Genomic DNA, 22,356 nt, shown 5'->3' with positions numbered 1-22,356 from the left:
CCTCGTCTTTATGGTGCTCGGATACGTGTCCGTGCTTGCCTGCGGCAACCGCTACGAATCCTTCCTTGCCGGGTTCGGATACCTCGTCGGATGGTGAGTTCTACGCTCTTTTCCACGTCTCGGATTTGATTTTGATCGTTTCCTTTTTAAGCAAACTTGGATACTCTGGTATATGCGATGAATGATATACAGGCAGTTAGAAATTTCATATGTGGTGTTGATGCAAAAATCTGGTTCACCCCTCGCTGAGCACCGAGCACTTGCGCTGAGCCCTGTAAGCCTGCACAAGAGAGGACAAAGGAGACCCTGGCTAGAGTAGGGGACCCTCCGATGCCAAAGTCAGGCTAGGAGTCAAGGTCTAAGTAGTATGTGTAGGTTTCGAGTAAGAGATTTTGTATACCTATTCTTGCAGATATGTCTTCTATTTATACCTTTCTCTCGAGATAAACGTGTCCGCCATTCTCGGCACGATCCCTGTCTTTGAGCAAGAATGGTGCATGTACTGGTGTTGGACGTTACCCTGAGATCGTGCGCCGGATGTTACTCCAGACATGCGATACTGGAGTTGATCCTTGAGCGTAATTATAGGATACCCCTTTGTCCGAGCCGACCCTTACAGTTCGAGCCTGCAAACGGGTCAACCCTAGTCGCTTGCTGACGATAGTCTGGTCGAAGTAATCGGGCGAGGTGTGTAATGACTTCTTTTGGATTCCAGGCTAATGTTAAGTTGGAAATTGAGCAAGGCAAACTCGAAATTGAGCGAGGCAATCTTGAAATTGAGCAAGGCAAACTGGAAATTAAGCAAGGCTAACATGAAATTGAGAGAGGCAAACTAGAAATTGAGTGAGGCAAACTGAGAATTGAGTGATGCAAATATGAAATTGAGCGAGGCAAACGGGAAATTGAGCGAGGCAAATTAGAAATTCAAAAGAAATTGGAAGTTGAACTTTGGTTGTTATGACCAGGTCAGTGTAGACGAACTATTACTAATCCGAGGCCTGACTCATCAACCTCTGTTATCCGTCCTGCTATGCCGAGTTTGTTCAATTGGCTGAGCCAAGTCTACCTCTATTGAAGTCAGCCCAAATTTTCCCATAACATGTGGAATACAACTTTTTATGGGAAAATATAGCCTGACCACCTCTAGGAACCGGCTTAGACTGACGAGCGCTGGAAGAACTGAGCTTCACACAAGCCATAATGACTTTAGAGTGATCAGCTCAGCAAATCGACGAGTATATCCCTCTGCTTGGAAGAAGTTAACAGCCCAAACGAATGGGGGTTCGGTAGCTGCTGACAGATGCAGGACTTCCGAGCTCTTCTCAACAATCAACCAATCGATCGAACAAACTAGCTCGGTTTCGACACAGATGGTTGAGGGTTCAGTTCGGCTCGACACTAAGGGCTCTTAAAGGTTGAACCGAGGAGGGTAGCGATGACATGCCAGATGATGTTTGAAAATGCAAGGAAACTCCTCGACCCATACCGAGTTGCTTGACAACCCCCTCTCCTCGGTGTAAGGGAGGCCGTGTTGACCTCTTTCTTTGGCTCGTTGAATGATCATCTTCAAATGGGCACAAATTCAGGGTAACTGCTGGCACCCATCACTCACATGCAACTGTCCACCACGCAGTCATAGGGTAACTGTCAACATCCATCACTTACGCACATTTCACCTGGACGGCTAAGATCGTGCCTGAGATGGTGGGCCACCTCGTCCCACAAACACTATAAGTAAGGGGAGCCATTGACATGGAAAGGTACACAAAATCTCTCACTCTTAACCCTCCGACACGACTAGGACCCAGATTCCTAGCTTGACTTTGGCATTAGAGGGTCCCCTGCTTTAGCCAGGGTCTCCTTTGCCTGCTCGGATGTTGAAAGAGGGCGATCTAGATTCTTGTATCAACACAGCTAATTCAAAGTAAGCTCTCCAAATCATGTGTCCCAGTTTAGATGTATCATGAACAAAAGCTTATGCTTATTTGATTATTGGATTGGTGGACATTTTCTTGGACAGTTGAAAATGAAGAATCGAATGATCCTATTTCAACAGACAAGTGTCCCCGAATCGGAGGTTAGGAATGTTCGGCCAATGTGATTTCGAGACTGAAATAGCAACTGTGAGTTAGAAATTTATGCAGTTATTGGTTGGAGTTGAATATTCTCCACGGGTACAGTTCCTGGGCGTCTGCATATCAAGTGTCATACACTTCCGGAGTAGCAAATAATTTTCCGGATTTTTTTGGAAATGTTGAGTTTATTATTATTATTATTATTATTAGTGCTGGTGACATGATTGGAATTTGGGTTGTAATGCTGGAATGGTTGGATGGATTGTTATAATGTAATAGATGAGTTTACCTGAATTTGCTTTTCTCCTTCTTTTCCTCCTTATTTCATTTGGGGGTCAGCATTTTGTACGGGTGGGGTCCACATTCCAATGGCCAAGATTCTGGGAGCATGGTCCATCGAGTGCAGATCACGTTTCACAAATGGTTGGGTGAGTCACGGAGTCTTTAAAACACGTGCTCATGCCAAGCCGAATACAGCCGGAAGTGGGCTGGATTCACCACGGGCGCGGAGACAGATATTTGGTCGGGAACGGATTCGGTCGCGCCGGGGTAACACGAGTTTGGTCAGGCCGTGACCATGGGCCCACCTTGATAGATGCGTTGTATATCCACACCGTCCATCCGTTTTTCCATATCATTTTATAGCATAGGCCTAAAGATGAAGGAGATCCGAATCTTAGGAAAAACCACACCATGGGAAACAGTGGTGATTGAATGTCCACCATTAAAAACTTCGTGTGGGCCACAAAAGTTTTGGATAAAGTGGATATCTGTGTTTTCCCTTCATCCAGGTTTTTCTGACCTTATCAACAGGTTGGATGGAAAATAAACATTACGGCAGGCCCTAAGAAGTTTTTAATGGTGGCCTTCAATCACCACCTTTTGTTGCGGTGTGGATCACCTGAGATTTTGATCTGATTTTTTTTATAATCGGAGCCCATGCCCTAAAATGAGCCCGCAGAACGGATGGACGGCGTGGATTACCACACATACATCAAAGTGGACCCCACGGTCACGGCCTGACAGAATCCGCTCCTTATTTGATCCGGGGTTTAAATGGGCCGGGCTGACCAGGCGCGTAAAGCTGAGAGAGAGAGAGAGAGAGATGGGATATAGCAGCATATCCTCAAACACGTTGCAGCTGTTCCTGTGTTATCGCCCTCGCACCAAAAACCCCACTCAAATCCACTTTTCCTCTTCTTACCTTTCCAATCTCAGAAGAAGAGCAAAAACCACTCATCCATCTGTCTCAGCCTCTCGTATCGACTCTTCTTCTCAAGAAGAATCCGAACAGCAAGAGAAGCAGCTCAACCTCTCTGTTCTCCGCTTCACGCTCGGTCCGTCCAATCTCAACCATCCATTTCTTTCTCCGTCAGCATTTTCGTTCTTTCTCACTTTCTTTTACCCCCTCCCCGCCTTTTTGGAATGCAGGGATACCGGGGTTCGATGAATCGTACTTACCCAGATGGATCGGCTATGCTTTCGGATCCTTTATTCTCTTAAATCACTTCATCGGATCGGATTCCGTCACCCCAGCCCAGCTTGTAACTACATAATCTTGAATTTGAATTCTTGTTGGGTTTTTCCTTTTAAGGTCTCATTAGTTCCTTTTTGTTCTTGTGGCAGCGATCGGAAGCTCTCGGACTTTGTTTGGCGGCCTTCTCCATCTCCCTTCCTTTTCTCGGAAGGTTTCTCAAGGTAATACTAATAAAGGATCTCTACTATTCCTTTGCAGTTTTATAAATAAATGTTTCTATCAATTTGTAGAATCGGAATTTCACTTTGTTTTCGAATCTCATTCATCTCACTGTCATTCATATATGCGTCTTGTATATGTGGACATTCTTTCTAGCACGTTCATGCCATTGCCTGTTTACTTGATTACTCTGTTTATGGCTAGTTGAGAATGCGGATATGATTTAATAGTTTGTTGAACATATCAATAATCCTAACCGGTGAATTTAATTAAAGGTTATGGCTTTTTTTTTTTTCTTTTAATTTTTTCATGGGATAGCATTCATTCCTTGTGTCTAAATGATCCGATGGTAGCAACGGAACTGGGGAAAGCCCTGGTGAACGGCGGCCATAACAATAGCTGTTCTAAGGTGGTGAAATTCCTCATTGGCTAAGTTCCGACCTGCACGAAAGGCGTCAGTGCTATCATATTGATTGTCGATGGTGATAAAGGATAATGCACTGTCTGGTCAAGTCAACTGAGAGCTGTGGAACTGATTTTCAAAATACACTCTAACAAATTCTGTTGTAACAAATCTAAAGTTATCTATATAAAGGTGTATCCCACACAACATGAAAACATGTGAGGAAAATATTCAATTCATTGTTTTAAAGGATTTGACTGATGGCATAGAGATGCTTTTGTAGTTGTGTCTGTTCTGTTTGGCGTGATGGATATTTGGAGGGGAAGTATATCTTAGGACGGAGATATCTTCTTTGTTAGAGCAATATTCAGTAAGAAATTGCTTTGAAGTGAGTAGGTTGATCAGTTGAGCATTGCCCAATCAGATTATGAAGTGAGGTCTGGATGATTGGATGGTTTCATGATGAATCATTCCCTTGTTGGAGCTTTGACTATTATCACTAGTTTGGATGTCAGGTGGCAACTTATGGTTTAGATAAGTGACCCAGTTTATGCAATATCCCAGAGTTCTTTTCAAGTCAAATGGAGGAATAGAGCATAATTTCATTGGAGTTATCTAGTCATTCAATTTTGCATTTTGAGTCTTTTGCTATTTGCAATGCGGGTTGAGTATGAAACTTTGGTTGTGTTTGGATGCACTAGCAAATTACATTGTGAACCTTTCCTTTTGTTTTCTTTAAGAGGAAATTAAAAAAAATAAAAAACTAGCGATGTTTCCCTTTTTTTTTTGGTAATGAGGAATTAGCTTTCAGATTGCAATATTTTTCCTTTCAACTGCAACCTTTTAAAAAAAAAAAAAAAAAATTTATTTTAAATTTTTTTTATAGGGATCTTTCAACTGCAACTTGAAACTAGTCTAATTGCAAGTTAGAGCCAAGATTATCAATTTGAATGCCAAGGAAATATCAGTTTTCTCATTTCCATTTTATTCTACTAATAACCACAATTCAATTCAATAACATGTCTGAGCACACACTTAGAGACCCCATAAGTAGAGAGTACCGGAGATTTGGTATCTTGCAGTAGGAAACAATGTCCATATTGACATGCAATCTTGTAGTCATTGTGAGCCTAGAAGAAATTTCACTCATACAAGGGCATTTCAGGCTTATGCTTATTTTGCAATTATTTGGCTTTTCCTGCTTTTACTCATGAATGATATATTGGTTGTTTGTATGCCTACTGCTGCAAGGCTTGAATATTTGTACTACTTCGATCTCTTTCATGATAAACACATGAAATTTCCCTGACTGAATGGAGCTATTACATCGTGACTTTGCCTATGCAAAACACTGAAAATTTCATTTTGCTTGTTTACTAGAGTTCACATTTTCCATCACAATAATTGAATATGCCACATTCAAACTGTATACCAAAGAATGCCCAATGTCTCTATCAATGATTTCAGAGCCCTGAATTTCTGTTTGCATGGTAACTCATGTAGGGTGCTAATCCAGTGGATCGATCAACTCTGCCAGAAGGAAACAGGCAAATATTTGTCATGCCTGAAAATCTCTCAGATACTGAAAAGGAAGATTTGGCTTGGGTGTCTTATGTTCTACTGCGGAATACAAACACTATGTCAGTGGTAATTTCTCAGGATCTCATCTAAATTGAAAGAGGAAAATATGAAGGCGAGAGATTTTGTTCTTGTGATACGGTTGGATGTTTTACTTTATTCTTTTGTAATTCACAGGTCTTGGTTGTTTTAGACTAGATGTGTTGCTGAAAGAAAATTCCTTGTGTGGTTGATGTCTCCTTCACTAGCTTATATCAGTCCAAGATGCATTATGTGCACGTGGTTACTGGAATGTACGTGAAGATGCAACAAAATCTGACATGCTCGACTGGTTCAAGGGGCAGATTCAACAGATTGGGTTTTCTGATCTGAAGGACACACTTTATTTTCCTCAGGGTTCAGGTATAAATCACCAGTTTCTGCCTGATTTTGTTAGAAGTACTGTGTTGCACCTCTTCAGTTTTTTCGGGTTACTGCATGGAATAAAAACTGAAGCATGTGAGGTTTCTACCATCATTTCTGCAGTGTATATTATTTGTTTAGCAAGTCAAGGTGCATGCCCAATTTAAAGGTTGTATCAGTTGATGGTGAAACCTTGTATACGGTTCCTAGGTTATGTCTGAGCAATCAAGGACTCTATAGTGCTAATGACAAAGTCAGTTACATTTGAATCTTCTCTGGTTAAGTTCAAAAGCATGTTTACCTGTCATGTGAAATCAGAGATAATTCAACTGGAGTGTAGTCTCTCTACACCTCAATTCACAAAGTTGAGGCCAAGCGGTCACTTATGTGTGACTTGAACTCTACATCTTACGACTTTACAACAATACTTTGGTACTTCATGTATCATTTGGGCATTGTTTTTGTAAGTTTCTGTAGATATCTAATAGCAGAATGAACTGCATGCTTTCGCAGATTCTCAAGCTTGGGAGATACTACCGAACGGCGCTCTTTCACTTCTCGTACAACCAGTGCTAGGAGCTCCAAATCTGAGTGCTGGTGACACAAAGAATGGAGGGTTTGTCCTGTTGGTGTCTAATGGCAGTTATGCATACAGCGACAGAGACAAAGCATGGGTAAGAGCTGTCACAAACAAATTTGCAGGTATGGATATGTGTATAGGTGTCTAATTCATTGACCCTTATCTTCAATTGAATGAATCACATACTCCATTTTATTTGAAATTGTTTCCTTTTTCAACCAGCTTCAGAAATGGTTGGACACTTATTTTATTTTATCCTAAAAATAGTAAAATGTATATGATCCTTGAGAGAGTACAATATGACTGCCCATTGTTATAAAGAAGTGCTTTCTGAACAGTGTATTGGATAACACAGAATGAGGTAACCCCACCACCGTACGCCTCCTAAGCCTTTATCTCATAACCCAGGCCCCACATTGCATGAGTTAGGACCTCGGCCAAACCCCCCTCGTGAGCCCCACTTTACATGGGTTTCGCTTCACACTGGTGGGGCCCGCCCCGAGTGTGTCCTTGCATCCCACAAGGGATCCTACTCGAGCCTGGTGTGAAAATGCCCATGTATTAATCACCCTCGGTGAGGAGTCTTGAACACGGGACATTAATCACCCTTGGTGAGGAGTCTCGAACATGAGACCTCTCGCTCTGATACCACTTTGATGTAGTACAATTAACCACTTGCTCTAAAACCTCAAACTGATAGAGCATGGCGAATCAATCCCTTTATCTGATAGCCCAGGCCCCACATCCCATTGGTTAGTACCTTGGCTGAACTCCCCTTGTGGGCCCCACTTCACATGGGTTCCTCTTCACACGGGCCGGCCGCCTCACACGGGCCGGCTGCCTCACACAGGCCACCCTCCCCGAGTGTGCCCCTGCATCCCACAGGCCACCTCACTCGAGCCCAGTGTGAAAATGCCCCTGCATTAAAAGGGAGAGAGACAACCAAGCCAAGGGACAAAAATAAAAAGGTAGAAGCATCCCATCATGAGCAAGCAATGTCTAGCTTCAAAGTCATTACAGGGCTAAAGCCTTTAGTGAGAATTACAATGTTCCTAACAAAAAAGAAGAAAAGGAAACAGGTCCCTAACATGAGAATCACAATGTTCCCTTTCGCAGTTAACTTCAAGGAACAATTTTAATTTAGTGGAATTCTGGTTGGGTAAATTATTCAGAAATTGAAAATAGTAACCAGTTCGAAGCTTTTATAGAAGTACAAGATAATTTACAAAACCTAAGTTCCTTCCAAACTTTTTGAAATTTCTCTCATTACACTGGAACATTGTAAGACATGTAAAATCTCATGATACAGTGAATGTTTCGAGGAGTTTTGGAAAAATAAATTGCTGATTAAACAAATAAAAAGCCTTTAAATGCAGGGTAATTTCAAAATTTATATAGGTTAGCGAGTAAATTAGGAAACAACAAAAATATTATGAAAAGCTTATAGTTTTGGAATATTTAAACAGCAATTTGAGAAAATATTGTTTTAATCATTTTAGAAGATTCAAGTTTTTTTTTTTTGAAAGATTAACGCGCGCACACGCGCGCACACACACACACTCTTACACCCTCACATCCACATACTCTTTAAACCACATTGGTTCAGAGTTGAAACACAGTGTGTCTACAACTGAGCCACGAGTAGGGACACTAGAAGATCCAATATTAACTTAAGAAAAAAGGAAGATGGATATTTCTTGTTCCCCTTTTTATAAATTGAAGTCATCATTCAAAGAAAAAAGAAGAAGAAGCCTGTAGGATGTGAAGTTGGAATAGCATTAGAGGCACGTATTGAAATGGAATTGTAGAAAAGAATATGTTTTTCGAAAGAAAAAGATTTAAATAAGTTCTTAGAGCTTTTGGATGTAGAATAGACCACACACAATTTCATTTGTTGGGGCAGTACCATGTGGAAAGCAGAATCCAAACTATGCAAGATAGTTTTATGCCTTTCCTGCCCCAAATCTACATCAGTAACGTCTGAAATATAAGTGTTCTCTCTCATTTCTGGAATCATCAAGAGTTTCTTGAAAGGAAATGTAAGTGGCGTTGGTTTGGGTGGGTGTCATCCCATCTTCACTGCCTCCTTTGGACATGCAAACACAGTTTGTTTCGGCCAAGCTTCAAGTCTTGAAAAAGCTCAGAACAAAATTGCCATTCCAAAAATGATGGGTAACCTGGGAGGATTAGACCTTCCTCTCCAATTGGAAGTAGTCATGGCCACACCCTGAAAACAGATGGCGTGAGGTGTTTTCCTTGTGGCCAACTTTTTAATCTAACAAGTTAAACCAATTATGCAAAGACAGCTGATATTCTGGTTGCAAGCTCATTTCAGGCCTTGTTCACACTTGTGTCTTTGAGAGATGAGACAGGATTGTTATGAAATGGTGGGGTTGGCGTGTATGTGGAATATCAGATTGCGAAAGAATCTACTGATGAGAATCAAGCCTCTTTGTGAGCCAATTGAGCAAATTATTGGAGGTGCACATTGATGATTTGGTAAGGGATAGAAGAATATGGAAATAGTTGCAAAGTGGAAGATTCTTGGCTGAGTATTTTTCTTGGGCCTATCATCACAGAATGAGCCTTCTCCCCCTGCGCCTTATTTAGGAAACCTCCCGTCTCTCTAGAGTAAAAGCAATAGCTTGGGTGGCTATGGCTAACATAATTTTAACACTAGAGAATTTTGAAAAACCCAACATGGCTTTCCTCAACATGCACGTGAGGAGTAGACGGTTGGTGATATCTTTATCCATTGTATTGTGGCAAATCAAATGTGGATTTTTTCCTCGCAGTTTGTCCATAGCCTCCATTGGAGGTATGCTTTTTTAAGATGCATCGCGGGCCATTCAAATTTCGTTGATGTGATTATGTGGAAGATGGATTTTTTTGGAAAGATTGATGAAGGGAAGAAATAAAAGAAATTTTGAGAATAATGGTTCATTTGAAAACACTATTAGAAGGGTTCTTGGTACGATCCTGAATTGCAATTGGCAAGGCAAGAGTTCCAGGGGTGCTCTTTGGAAGTCCTGTTTAGGGAATTGGTTGAGGATTTAGAAAGCCGTAGTTAGAAGGTCACCTTCTGCTTTATTATGTTTTTGCTTGTGTTTCAATGGCCAGCAGTGCAGTGACGAGAGGGCCACTTGGTGTATTTGTCCATTTTTGGTTTGTTGTCCATTTTTTTTCCTCATTGTTATAAAAAAAGGAAGTATTCATATGTCATGCCCTAAAATTTGGGTACCTGAATAGGGTATCTAGGACCCGAATTCCAAACCCGTGACCTGCAAAAAAGGTAAAGTATGACAAGTAAATATGCATTCCATTTCCTCCCACCATATCCCACAAAATTTAAAATCCAAACCACATGCTAAGATAAATAATTCTATAATATGTTACTACATCGATGCATAATTATGTAACATAACTTGAATTAAGAAAATTTTGAATAAAGTTCAAAGCTTTATTACATTCATAATTCTAAAAAAAATTTAAATTGATTCTATGCAGAATGACGTATCACGTCCATCCAATGACATCCAATGCTCCCACTACTAATAGTAGTATCCTGCATTTTCAAAATATTCATAACCTGAAATGGTTAGAACATAATAAGTTGACAACTCAATAGGATCGCATCAATCTCGAGTTGAAAGCTTCACAAATGTTACCAAATGCAAGCCCGACATATCAATCAAAATAAGGCGAATGTTGGATTTAAAATCATAATTAATCATTCGTCATTCATGAATATAAATGAATAAATTGTTTTAACATAGCTTTCCTGAAATATTAAGATTAGGAGTGGGCAAAGCACCCGTTTGTGCTGATCCTTTTAGGGGATGACCCATGACAGAGCACCGGTGTTGATCCTTTTAGGGTATGATCTTTGGTAGAGCATCGATATAACCTTTTAGGGACAAAAGCCCATGGCAGTGCACGCATGTGTGTTGATTCTTTTAGGGAATCACTCAGGGCAGAGCACCCGTGCCGATCCTTTCGGGAATGACCCTGGGCAGAGCACCCGTAAGAATCATTAAATATTTTCATTAAATTAAAATAGCTCACATATAGCATATTTTATAAGTTTACAACTTACATGTCGATTCACCATTTAAGGTTTCTAGACAATGATATTTACTATACACAACATATCAAATTAGCAACATCAAATAGACATGATTTTTAATTTAGATCATGCATCAATATCTAAAGGTAATAGTGTCTATACTCATTCAGATTTAAACTATGATAGGAGTGCATCTAACTCAGACTTACATTTTCACATACGATAATAAAAAATACGACAGATATATTGTCCATGTTTATACAATTACTATTCATTATCAACACTGGATAGTTTGAAATATTAAATGGAAAAACAATATTTGTATCGACTCATTCCAATTAAGAATATCTCAATGTCTAACTTATATAAGGTAATTATTCATGAATTTTCTAATAAGGAATGATCACCTACCTGGTTTAGGCGTTAGAGGCTAAGGGGCTTGACTTGAACTAGCATGAATATAATTTGTTCGAATCAGTCGGGTCAGAATGAAGAATTAAACACCTCAGTTGGGTGATGACTTTGGAGAAGTTTTGTCCAAGCTCACGATCGATCTACACACGACAAACTAAGACTAGGATCTACTGGAACCTCAAATGGCGATTTTTGAATTGATACTTCTCCAGAGGTTCTGGCTTATCTACTGGAACCTCTAATGTCAATTTTTGAATTGATACTTTTCCAGAGTTTTTGGTTTATCTAAATGATGAAAATTGATATCCAGGAACTTAGTGTAACGAGAGATGAAGCTTTAATGCTGATTTTCTAATGGGTTTGGTAGTTTGTGGCTTCGTGTCGGCTAACACGTTGTTTATTATCTTATTATTATTATTTTTTCATTTTAGTAACTTTTACTTCTATTCCTTACTTGTTCATCATAATTTGAAATAACTAAGATATTGGAGGAAATTACAAAAATTATTATAGGTAAATTTTGAGGACGAAATTTTGTTAAGGGGGTAGAATATAACATCCTTTAAAAAAAAAAAAAGGAAAGAAAAAAGTAGGTATTCCAAACCCCGCTAATCCCTTTGGTGTGGCCACCATAACTTTAGATCGCCATCATTTTTGAACCCATGCCCTAGCATGACTAGGCAAAATAGATGAACGGAATGGATTCCCTGCAACGCTACTTTGGGGCCCATTAGGTAAATAAATAAATAAAATATATGACAAGTGACGTGCTAATGTGAAACCAACTTTCCCGAGTTTTTCTCTCCACTTTTGTTTTCTTTGTTCACAACAAAAGGCTCTTTTAACCATCTATTACCTCCAAACCATCAGGAAAGTGGGCCCAGGGTCTTGATCCGAACCGTTCATTCAGTGGATCTTGTCATTTTAACCTATCTTTAAGAGAGAGAGAGAGAGAGAGAGAGAGAGAGAGAGAGAGAGAGAGGAAACACACACACACACACACACCCCCACACACTCGATGTGCAACGTGAGAGAGAGAGAGAGATGAAACACACACACACACACACACACACACACACACACTCACACACTCGATGTGCAACGTGCATTTCTATAAATCGGTAGAACTGACTTCCTCTCCCACTCTCCTTTTTCGTCGCTCCATAACGGAACTGTTTCACACTGATCTTATCAAAACCGTCCATCTGGCAAATTTTGTTTAAAAAAAAGAAAAGAAGAAAAGATAAGATAAGATAATAAACAATGTGTGGTAGCCGCCACAAAGCTACGAACTACCGAACCCATTAGAAAATCACTATTAAAGCTTCGTCTCTTGTTACAACAAGTTCCTGGATATCAATCTTCATCATTTAGATAAGCCAGAACCTTTGGAGAAGCATCAATTCAGAAATCGCCATTAGAGGTTCCAGTAGATCATAGCCTTAGCTTGTTGTGTGTAGATTGATCATGAGCTTGGACATTTTCTCCAAAGTTATCACCCAACTGAGGTGTTTAGTTCTTCATTCTTACCGACTGATTCGAACAAATTATATTCGTGCTAGTTCAAGTCAAGCCGCTTAGCCTCTAACACCTAAACCAGGTAGGTAATCATTCTTTATTAGAAACTTCATAAATAATTACCTTATATGAGTTAGACATTGAGGTATTCTTGATTGGATTGAGCCGATACAAATATTGTTTTTCCATTTAATATTTTAAACTATCCAGTGTCGATAATGAATATGAATTGTGTAAACATGGACATTATATATGTCGTATTTTTTGTTACTGTATGCGAAAAATGTAAGTTTGACTTAGATGCGTTCCTGTCATAGTTTAAATCTGAATGAGTATAGACACTATTACCTTTAGATATTGATGCGTGATCTGAATTAAAATCATATGCCTATTTGATGTTGCTAATTTGATGTTGTGTATGGTAAATAACATCGTTTTGAAATCTTAAATGGTGAATCGACATGTAAGTTGTAAACTTACAGAATGTGTTATATATAAGTTATTTCAATTTAATGTAAAGATTTAATGATTCTCACGGGTGTTCTGCCCAGGGTCATTCCCGAAAGGATCGACACTATACGGGTGCTCTGCCCAGGGTCATTCCCAAAAGGATCGGCACGGGTGCTCTGCCCTGGGTGATTCCCTAATAGGATCAGCACACATAGGTGCACCACCCTGGGCTTTTGTCCTTAAAAGGTTGTACTGGTGCTCTGCCAAGGGTCATACCTTGAAAGGATCAACATCAGTGCTCTGCCATGGGTCATCTCCTAAAAGGATTAGCACACATGGGTGTTTTGCCCACTTCTAATCTTAATATTTCAGGAAAGCTATGTTAAAACAATTTATTCATTTATATTCATGAATGACGAATGATTAATTATGATTTAAATCCAATATTCGCCTTATTTTGATTGATATGTCGGGCTTACATTTGGTAACATTTGTGAAGCTTTCAACTCGGGATTGATGCGATCCTATTGAGTTGTCAACTTATTATGTTTTAACCATTTCAGGTTATGGATATTTTGAAAATGCAGGATACTACTATTAGTAGTGGGAGCATTGGATGTGATTGGATGGACGTGATACGTCATTCTGCATAGAATCAATTTTATTTTTTATTTTTAGAATTATGAATGTAATAAAGCTTTGAACTTTATTCAAAATTTTCTTAATTCAAGTTATGTTAAATAATTATGCATCGATGTAGTAACATATTATGGAATTATTTATCTTAGCATGTGGTTTGGATTTAAAAATTTGTGGGATAAGGTGGGAGGAAATGGAATGCATATCTACTTATCATACTTCACCTTTTTCATGGGTCACGGGTCTGAAATTCGGGTCCTGGATACCCTATTCGGGTACCGAATTTTGGGACGTGACAGCAAAGCTGCAAACTTGGGCTAATTTTTCTATTTTAATCCCATTTATAGATTTTAGTTAATTAAATTTCTTCTGAAGTGATACAAACATTTGAACATGTTATGAATTACAGTCGCATAAATATGCACTGTTGCTTGTGAACTGCAGCCAATCTATGTAAACTTACAAGCTAATCACTAAGTCGCTTTTCTGTGAATTACACTGCAGCATGCTATGAATCAGGAAGACATGGTGTGTAAATCCAACTGTGGACCTGGTAACTGTGCCATAAACATTTGGGTCTCCGAGAATAACCAGAATGCTTACTTCTCAAAAAGGTACTGCAAGTACTGTAACAAAAGGAAGAAGAGAAGAAAGGAAAGAAAAGAAAACAATAGAAGCCTCGAGCTACAGTGTCTTATAATCTTCTTCTTCCTTTCTGTTTTTTTTTTTTCAATGTTTGAGAAGTTACAGTCTCTGTTAATCACTTTCTGATGCAGTGTAAACGATTAACACCCAGCATCCAAGGAAACATCATTCAACAAACCATAATCCAACTAAATTCATAAGGAAATCATGGCCGCCATGATTTGAAGAATTGGATGTCAATATGGAAAATCTATGTCAACAATGTTGTTTACAGGTTCCATGAAGAGTTCCCGCCAATAAAATGCCTCCAACATTGGCGAGGATTTACACACGCACATACTCCCTCTATGAAGTACAGCCGGAGCAAGCAGAATCGTCTATTGCTTTATATTGAGCAGAGGAGCTTCAAGAACACCTATAGAAACTTCTCCAAGCCATACACCAGATTCTGCAAACAATTTACAGTCTGAGCAAGTCTGAGGCAAGGAAATTCAAGAAGCCCAAAAGAACTAAAGAGAAATCTTGAATGCCAATTACCTTGAGGCGGACAACCCTCCTAATGGCAAGGAGTAAGCCTGGCATGAGACATTGCACGTCTGTGATGTCATGTCGGAGGGAGTAAACCTGGGATGATTGTTTCGTACTTTAATCAGATCGTTATGCCATAAGAAAGTTGCTTCCAATTGGAATCGTAAAGAAAGTGAATCAGCGTACCTCCCCCGGACCAGAGAAATGAACGGTCGTACTGGAGGGAAGCCCTGGAAGGACCAAGCTATGCACCCGTATGCCATCCTCACCGAGCACTTGACCTCTTGCCTTGGCAGATGATGAATCTTCTTACAATGGTTGAATTTCAACATGATTTCATAACTCTAAAAGAGATGCCGTTGGTCTATTGTACTGATTTGGTTCCTTGTTCCATATTAATGTTGTACTTTGCAGTTGGGAATTCCAAGTTTCTATTGGGCAGAGTTTCCTCTTCCTGTTTGGAAAATATAATGGTTGCCCCAAAATTTTTGCGAATCTTTGGTTGCTGATTTCCCTATAGTTTTTATTTTTATTTTCTGTACTTTCAGTGAAGTGGTGATTTTAACCACTAGTGATAAGAGTTAGATTCCTTGGACTTTAAAGAAAAACACCAAAGCCATGTTGATTTGGAGCACTAAATTTCAGGAAAATATTGAATGAGAAAAGAGTACATGAATGATGATTCTGTTAAAATAGAATTATTCAATGTACTGTAGCAGATAAAATAAACTGTTGATGTCTCTTTTTTGGAAGTAGATTGATATTTGGAATGTCTACAATTGAAGATAAAACGTGTCCATCTCCGAATCAGCGTATTTTTATAGTAGGCAAAGAAATGTTGAGTTTAATTACAAGAGCTAGTTGATTATTCAAAAGTCTGGCTAAAGCTAGGAGAATATCTAAGGGCATGTTTTCGTGTGGGGCGTCATAAAACGAAGACAGGACAGCCCTATTCATCCGGATTTGGGTCAACCAAATGCCTAACCTTTTCAGATTCAAATCCTTTCGTATTAGAAGCCTGAGAAGAGTTGGGAATCACCCTCATTGCCGATAGGCTGTAAAATCTTGAAAAGAAAAACTGACATTTCAAATTACATGCTTATGAAGTGTTTTGATGTCTCTCCTTACCAAAACATCTGTCGAGAGATCTTCTCTGTTGTATATCTGACCAAGATTAGACATGTTATTGGCGATCTGGATTGCATCAGGTGATGGAAGGTCCTGTTAATGAAAGAGAAAATTTACAGAAGTGAATAGTTGCTTGCAAAACTGAGAGTGCTTTAAAAAGGAACCTCTGATCATTATGCACTATCACAAGCCATTACCAAAAAAAGATAAAAAAATGAAGTTGCAAATCAGTAATGGCAGTCAATCGAATGCTTGGACGGGGGCATGTAACCCAACAACACCACAATGTTGTGGATCTTGACAGCGCATCCAATGTGTTGATGTGGGAAATTTCTCATCTCAGAAGCATGTTCATGTAGTACATGAGTTGGAATCCTGCCTATGTTGTGGTAATCTTTCAGTAAGCAATTTTATCTCTTTAAGGCAATAGAATAATGAAGAAACTCTAAAAATTTCTATTCTTAGTAACAATGGCATGAATGGAGGTATCATTCAGGACCAATATCACCCTCCTCTAAATTTAGTCATCCTGGAGGTCTTGGAAGACAGAAAACAGAAGGTTTGATTGAGGTTTTTCTTTTATGCTTTGAGCCTATGTAATCTTCAATGTTCCCAAGCAGGGTTGATGCTGGTCACACATCATTTCTTCAACCGAAATGAGACTAATGCAAGCAATATAAGACAGAATCTGCATGGAACAAATGACAGTGATCAAGAAGGAATTAGCATTACCATCTGAGAAGAATGCCTGGCTTCAATGTTACAACTGAGCGTGAATCTTTTACGAAAACAAGGGAAGTTTCATACTTAAAACTGATCGAATGATAGTGTAATTCAACTCCATTTTTCCAAACATTATATTGTAGAAAGAGTGTGTTTTTCTTTTTCCTCTTTTCATGAAACTGTAGAAAGAATGTTGCAGACTAAAACTGCCTCTCAAGATCAAAGCCATGTTAACTACTAACACATCACATTTTGGATACTAGTGAAGAGCTCTGTTACTCCGACGTAACCGTCAAATGTATTATCATGCGAAGAGTGGAAACTGATGTCAAAGCCCAAATTACTTACATTTCCATAAGGCATGATTTGCAAGTCTTTTAATCATTTCGGATCTCAATTAAATAGAAATACAATGATTTAATCCAGTAAAGAGGAAATTAAAGGATGGGTGGAACCATTGACAATCACACCCTAATTGCAATTCAATGCATCTCCTGTTGGACTCAAAATGATAGTTATGGTAATTAGGTGGCTATAACACATTAACTAGTGTCCTGTTTCTGGTTCCGTCTTTATTGAACTGACTATTCCGATTCATTTCAGTCGAGCACACAAACACGCACCCGGTGACTAACCAGGTAGAAAGATCAGCAAGTATTTGAATTGAAACCTTGAGGTTTATTGTTTTTGTTACAATTTTTCTACTCATTTCAACGTACCGAAGCATTAGGTCTTGATTCAACAATCTCTACATTTTTGTAGTGGAACGAGGCTGAAATAGCGGCTTGTTGAAGAAGTACAGAACCAACAGAGAGCGTCGGCGCAACAAGACAGCCCTGTCAAAGGTGCGAAACAACTGAATAAGAAATCTGCTCAAACATAGAATAAAATCAGTAGTAGCCAGATTCAGTAAAAGATCTCAAACATTATCAACATGCAATGAGGATAAAATGAAATAAAATAAGATCTCACCCAAGCTCACCATGCTGGCCTTCTCACAGAATGCAGATAATGCTGTCACTGTATCATCGCTAATCCGCGGCACATAAACAACACTCCGCATGCCAAAGGCCGTCGCCTGACCACATCAATAACAGAGAAAAGAGGTAAGGAAATGTAGGTCACAATCGTATTGATGATGAAATGACATTGATAGACATATTGCAATATAATAAAAAACAAAAAATAGAGAAAAAATCAATGTAATTCAAGACACGGGAAATTCCCACGATTGGAAGTCACCAAATCATACAACTACAGAGCACAATGTATTTTGAATGGCAGATTATTCAGGAAATTCCTATCTCTATGAGTATATGTTACTAACATGTCACATGACAAGTTCAAGTTCTAAGTTCTAAACAAAACCAACCTGTTTCACATTGTCATAAACCGTTGTCGGGTCGGTGAAATCGATGACCACACTAACTGCTTTCGACTGCCAAAGGAGAAAGAATCTCATCAAAATGAAATACGCAGGGCGGAATCTGAACTGGCATCCAAAAAGTAAATTTCTAAAATCCCATTACAAATAGGTGCCGGGATTCACGCTGCATTGGTACTCAAAGTCACCCTCCAATAAATAAAGCATGCAAAGAACATAGAAGAGATGAATGAGGCTGTATACCTGAGAGATGGAACCCAAAACCATGGTCAAATCACTGATGATAGGTATTTCCAAAGGCTCCTCCATATTACACACCTACGCAAAAGACACCAACACCATACACTAATTAAGAAAAAAAGATTCATAACATTCAATTCAAGTACTGAAACTTCAGTAGGGAGGAGCAGAAGAACCTTCCCAGCATCTTCTCCCACAAGAACAGAATCCACAGCACCAGCTACTTCCATTCCTCTGGCTTTAGTTACTGCAACTATGGCAGCCCTCCCAATTTCCTTGGCTGCACCATTGATTACCACCTCTTCCCAACAACAGAAAAACCCAAGAAGAAATATCCAAGAAAATCAAACTAAAACCTTAGTTTTTTTTTAAATTTTTTTTTTTTTTTAAAGTGTAAATATAAGATAAGATGAAGAGAAGGAAGAGATAGTGTATAGAATGTGAAGAAATGAATTTGGGTTACCTTGATATTGGTTTGGGACGATTGCATTGAGCAAGATATGAGAGGGGTGGCATGGATTTTCTTTGTTCCTTTGTAATTTGTAGGCTGGAATGGGCAGTTCAAGGCTGCCATTTTACTCCTTCAATCTCTCTCTCTCTCTCTCTCTCTCTCTCTCTCTCAAGTAGATAAGTAGTGTTCTTGGCTCGCGCCTTTTCATTGGAAGATTTTGAGTAATGAGAACAAATCAGCTGCAGAAGGCTGTATGCTGACTGATCATGCAGCCCCATCTTTCCCGCCAATGTGTCTTTTTGTTGGATATCTGAGCCATGCAAACGGTGGGCCCCAGAATGGAGATCTCCTGGTGAGAAATTCAGGCAGGTAAACCCAGTAGGATGGCTATGCCATTGCATAAATGGACGGCTGATAGTCTCGCTCGATGTATTAGTATGGCCCACCTGATGAGTGGATCAACATGATTTTCAAGAAAGATGATCTTGATGGTGGGCTCCAACTTTTGAGCCGGTCAGATGTTCTACATATATGAGATATTTGTAGGTAAAACGGGGCTGGATACTAAGTTGGCATACAGTTGCCTGTGGTGACCCAAGAAAAATTATACATATAGGGTCAACGATCAGGCGATCTGGACCGTTTATCTGGTGGGACATAATATGGATGGGTAACAGCCAAGAAATCTCCCTGATTGGATGATTCTAGGCTAGCTACTGGTCGGTACTTTTTTTCCTTCCATTGAACCTGGACCATTGGTTGAATTCCTTCTTTAGCTGTCTGTCACCGACTCACCGTTCAATGGTTAGTATATTTCAATGGTTAAGATTGTCTGGTTGATGTGGATTTCTGACTGTGGTCCTTCCGCTGTGGGACCCATCTGACGAACTCTCAGGATTATGCCACAGTGAAGCCACGTGTAATGACAATAGGTTCATGAAACCATCTTGTTCACAATCTTGCTGCAGGTGGACCCCACATGATCGCACGGCTCCTAGTTCATGGGATCGTTTTGCCTCCGTCGCGACTCAGTATCCACCGTGTGTCGACACCGACGGTGGCCCGCATGATGGGATGGTCCAATGATTTGAACTGTCCATTTTCTCTTAACTAACATTAATAAGCTGTTAGACCACAACCACTACTCAGAGATGATCCTGACCTTTGAATGTTAGAGTTGAATGAGAGCCATTGAAATTTTCTTTTCATTATTCCAAATTTACAGTAGCTTGCGTATAATAGATTCCAGCACATGGACGCTCTGACAAGAGGTTCGTGTTACGCTCCCTCAAGGCAGGAGGGGAAGGGCACACGTGTCACACGTGACATTCTTCCTTGCGTGCTATTACAAATGACGTGAGTACGGAATACACGGAACCCGTGCCCTCGACCTGATGTTAACCGTGTCACACGTGCACGTAGTTAATGCTGCCTTTGGATTCTCCATCGAATCAATAACTTGCGTAGGTACCCTACCGTTAATGTGGGTGGACAGTTTATGTACATGAGATCCACCCCGTCCATGAGGTGATCCACCCCCTGTTTGGCCTTGATCTCAAAAAATCAAGACCATCCGAAATGCAGATAGGCCAAACCATAGGGAAAAAAAATGTCAAACTATGAGGAAAACCACCAATTTCAATTGATATGGTCCACCTGAGTTTTCGAATAGCGCTATTTTTGGGAAGTTCCTTCATCCTGGTGAGGCCCACCAGATAAATGGATTGGATGGCTTATAAACACCATGGTGGGTCCCAAACAGAATCAATTCATCTCCATCCCAACTATTCCCCATGTTGTGGGCCCCACACACAGTTAGTCGTTATTTGTCACTATAAATAAAAACGGCCCCGCCATCAGAGCAGTCAATTTTACCATGTTTTAAGAGAAGTATTGGAAATTTATTTCAATTGAGCATCCAAACGCATCCCAACACAACTCAAGAAATGCTTGCATGGCACCCGGAAATTGGGTGGTTGTAATTAATTACAGATAGGCTAGTTAGGTTTTGGGACCTAACCACAAACTCCAATAATAACCGGTGGGGGTTGGGCTGGGGCCAGGCGGAGGTTTGTCTAAGCCCAGCCCGCAAAGTAAAATCTAATTAAGTCCAGATCTGAGCTGGGCCACATACTTTTGTGCAAGATCTGGGTCATTCATGAGCGTGTTCCATCATGCATCTCCAGTGTATATAGTGGCAGGCGCAGATTACCTACTGATGCTCCTAGTAGCAACGTGGTTACAGGACAGTGCTCTGTGGCCCCACCATGATGCATGTGTGTTTTGTCCGCATTGTACGTTTAATTTGCCACATCATTTTAGGGCATGAGCCCAAAAATGAAACGGATCCAAATCTCAAGTGAACCACACCGTATAAGAAAACAGTGGTGATTGAACTGAACGCTTACTGTTAAAAACTTCGTAAGCCCAATATAATATTTACTTGCCATCCAACCTGTTGATTAGGTCACACTGACCTGAATGAAGGGAAAACACTAATATCAACTTCATCCAAAGCTTTTGTGGTCCTAGAGAAGTTTTGAATGGTAGGCCGTTTAAACACCTTTGTTTCCCTTGGTGTGGTCCACGTGACTTTGGATCTGTCTCATTTTTGTGCTCATGTTCTAAAATGATTTGAAAAATTAAATGGGTGGCACGCGCGCACACACACATATATATATATTGATGGTAAGCCTCATAGAGCACCAACGGGTACCTACTTGCAATAAGCAATTTGCATCCACATAATACAGTACCAGTTTTTCTTGTGGTTGGATTCCAAATTTAGTCACATGATTAGTGCCGGTGCACCAGAATTGAATTTGTGGCTCAATTCAAACCGAACAACGATAACTCCAAGCGCCAAGATATGCAGATAAGTACTATATAATCAAGATCGAATGAGATCAATCACATATTTAGCCACCCGCTCAATATATAAATTGGATCAAGTAGGGTTCATCCTTTTATAATGGGTTACATTTTTACCTTATGTAGTGAAGAACTCTTAAGCATAAATAAAAGATCGAGAAAAGAATATTTACAGTTAGTCGTGAAGAACACTAGCAAAAACTTTCCCAAATGAAAACTTAAATCCAACATATGAGTTGGACCTAAATTGCAGTTAAGATTACCAGCTACATGATTGATGCTATGGATTACACTGAAAGGTAAATAACAAGCCAAAAGTAAAGGATTGCACTATCAAATGTAACTAACCTGTAGAAATGTAAAGTGATTACACCAAGGAATGTAAATGACAGGTAATTAAAAGATATATTGGGTTTGATTGGGTTGGTATGAGACGAATTCTTCCTGTTGAATTCCTCTACTATTTATAGCCTCAATTCGGTCATCTGTATGCTTCCTATGTTCTGACGGTTGCTACAATCGATTTAGCACTACTTACTTTCCTTTTGGATGCTTCTCACGTTCT

The 22,356-nt window shown here is 39.7% G+C and overlaps 2 protein-coding genes across 13 annotated transcripts; one reads left to right on the top strand and one right to left on the bottom strand.

Moving 5' to 3' along the window:
• Positions 1-3,155: 3,155 nt before the first annotated feature.
• On the top strand, positions 3,156-14,877 carry LOC131248497 (protein COFACTOR ASSEMBLY OF COMPLEX C SUBUNIT B CCB2, chloroplastic). Of its 10 annotated transcripts, none has more exons than XR_009172271.1 (8): positions 3,156-3,412; positions 3,507-3,619; positions 3,702-3,773; positions 5,678-5,821; positions 6,001-6,154; positions 6,668-6,856; positions 14,326-14,435; positions 14,741-14,876. XR_009172271.1 is itself a non-coding variant. In XM_058248791.1 (8 exons), exons 1-8 carry the CDS (start codon positions 3,181-3,183, stop codon positions 14,608-14,610), a joined length of 999 nt encoding a protein of 332 aa, XP_058104774.1. In that variant the 5' UTR covers positions 3,156-3,180; the 3' UTR covers positions 14,611-14,733. The 10 variants fall into 10 exon arrangements, 6 of the variants coding, with proteins under 6 accessions (XP_058104774.1, XP_058104777.1, XP_058104778.1 ...); XR_009172270.1 differs by lacking the exon at positions 14,741-14,876 and adding an exon at positions 14,598-14,733; XR_009172272.1 differs by lacking the exon at positions 14,741-14,876 and adding an exon at positions 14,598-14,636 and having other exon boundaries at positions 13,770-14,435.
• LOC131248498 (dihydrodipicolinate reductase-like protein CRR1, chloroplastic) lies at positions 14,635-19,101 on the bottom strand. 3 transcript variants are annotated; one of them, XM_058248797.1, is made up of 10 exons: positions 18,933-19,101; positions 18,646-18,768; positions 18,473-18,547; positions 18,218-18,283; positions 17,828-17,923; positions 17,565-17,681; positions 16,123-16,215; positions 15,181-15,282; positions 15,004-15,090; positions 14,635-14,932 (listed from the first exon to the last, which is right to left on the bottom strand). In XM_058248797.1, the coding sequence occupies exons 1-10, from the start codon at positions 19,041-19,043 to the stop codon at positions 14,882-14,884; spliced, it is 921 nt and encodes a 306-aa protein (XP_058104780.1). In that variant the 5' UTR covers positions 19,044-19,101; the 3' UTR covers positions 14,635-14,881. The 3 variants fall into 3 exon arrangements, with proteins under 3 accessions (XP_058104780.1, XP_058104781.1, XP_058104779.1); XM_058248798.1 differs by having other exon boundaries at positions 14,635-14,914; positions 18,933-19,100; XM_058248796.1 differs by having other exon boundaries at positions 14,635-15,090; positions 18,933-19,100.
• Positions 19,102-22,356: the final 3,255 nt, after the last annotated feature.

This window comes from Magnolia sinica, chromosome 6, assembly GCF_029962835.1.
Source record: "Magnolia sinica isolate HGM2019 chromosome 6, MsV1, whole genome shotgun sequence".
Taxonomy (NCBI): domain Eukaryota; kingdom Viridiplantae; phylum Streptophyta; class Magnoliopsida; order Magnoliales; family Magnoliaceae; genus Magnolia; species Magnolia sinica.
Note: the sequence above shows the minus strand (reverse complement) of the source record. Positions and strands in the feature narration are given on the sequence as shown.

Bases quoted from the DNA above. Each gene is read 5' to 3' on its own strand.
- LOC131248498 (XM_058248796.1), bottom strand. From the start codon at position 19,043: ATGGCAGCCTTGAACTGCCCATTCCAGCCTACAAATTACAAAGGAACA. The intron at 15,283-16,122 runs GTAAGGAGAGAC...TCATCTGCCAAG, and splicing joins ATCTCTCGACAGATGTTTTG to GCAAGAGGTCAAGTGCTCGG. The intron at 15,091-15,180 runs GTACGCTGATTC...CAATCATCCCAG, and splicing joins ATTTCTCTGGTCCGGGGGAG to GTTTACTCCCTCCGACATGA.
- LOC131248497 (XM_058248790.1), top strand. From the start codon at position 3,181: ATGGGATATAGCAGCATATCCTCAAACACGTTGCAGCTGTTCCTGTGT. The intron at 6,155-6,667 runs GTATAAATCACC...ATGCTTTCGCAG, and splicing joins TTATTTTCCTCAGGGTTCAG to ATTCTCAAGCTTGGGAGATA. The intron at 6,829-14,325 runs GTAAGAGCTGTC...ATTACACTGCAG, and splicing joins GCGACAGAGACAAAGCATGG to CATGCTATGAATCAGGAAGA.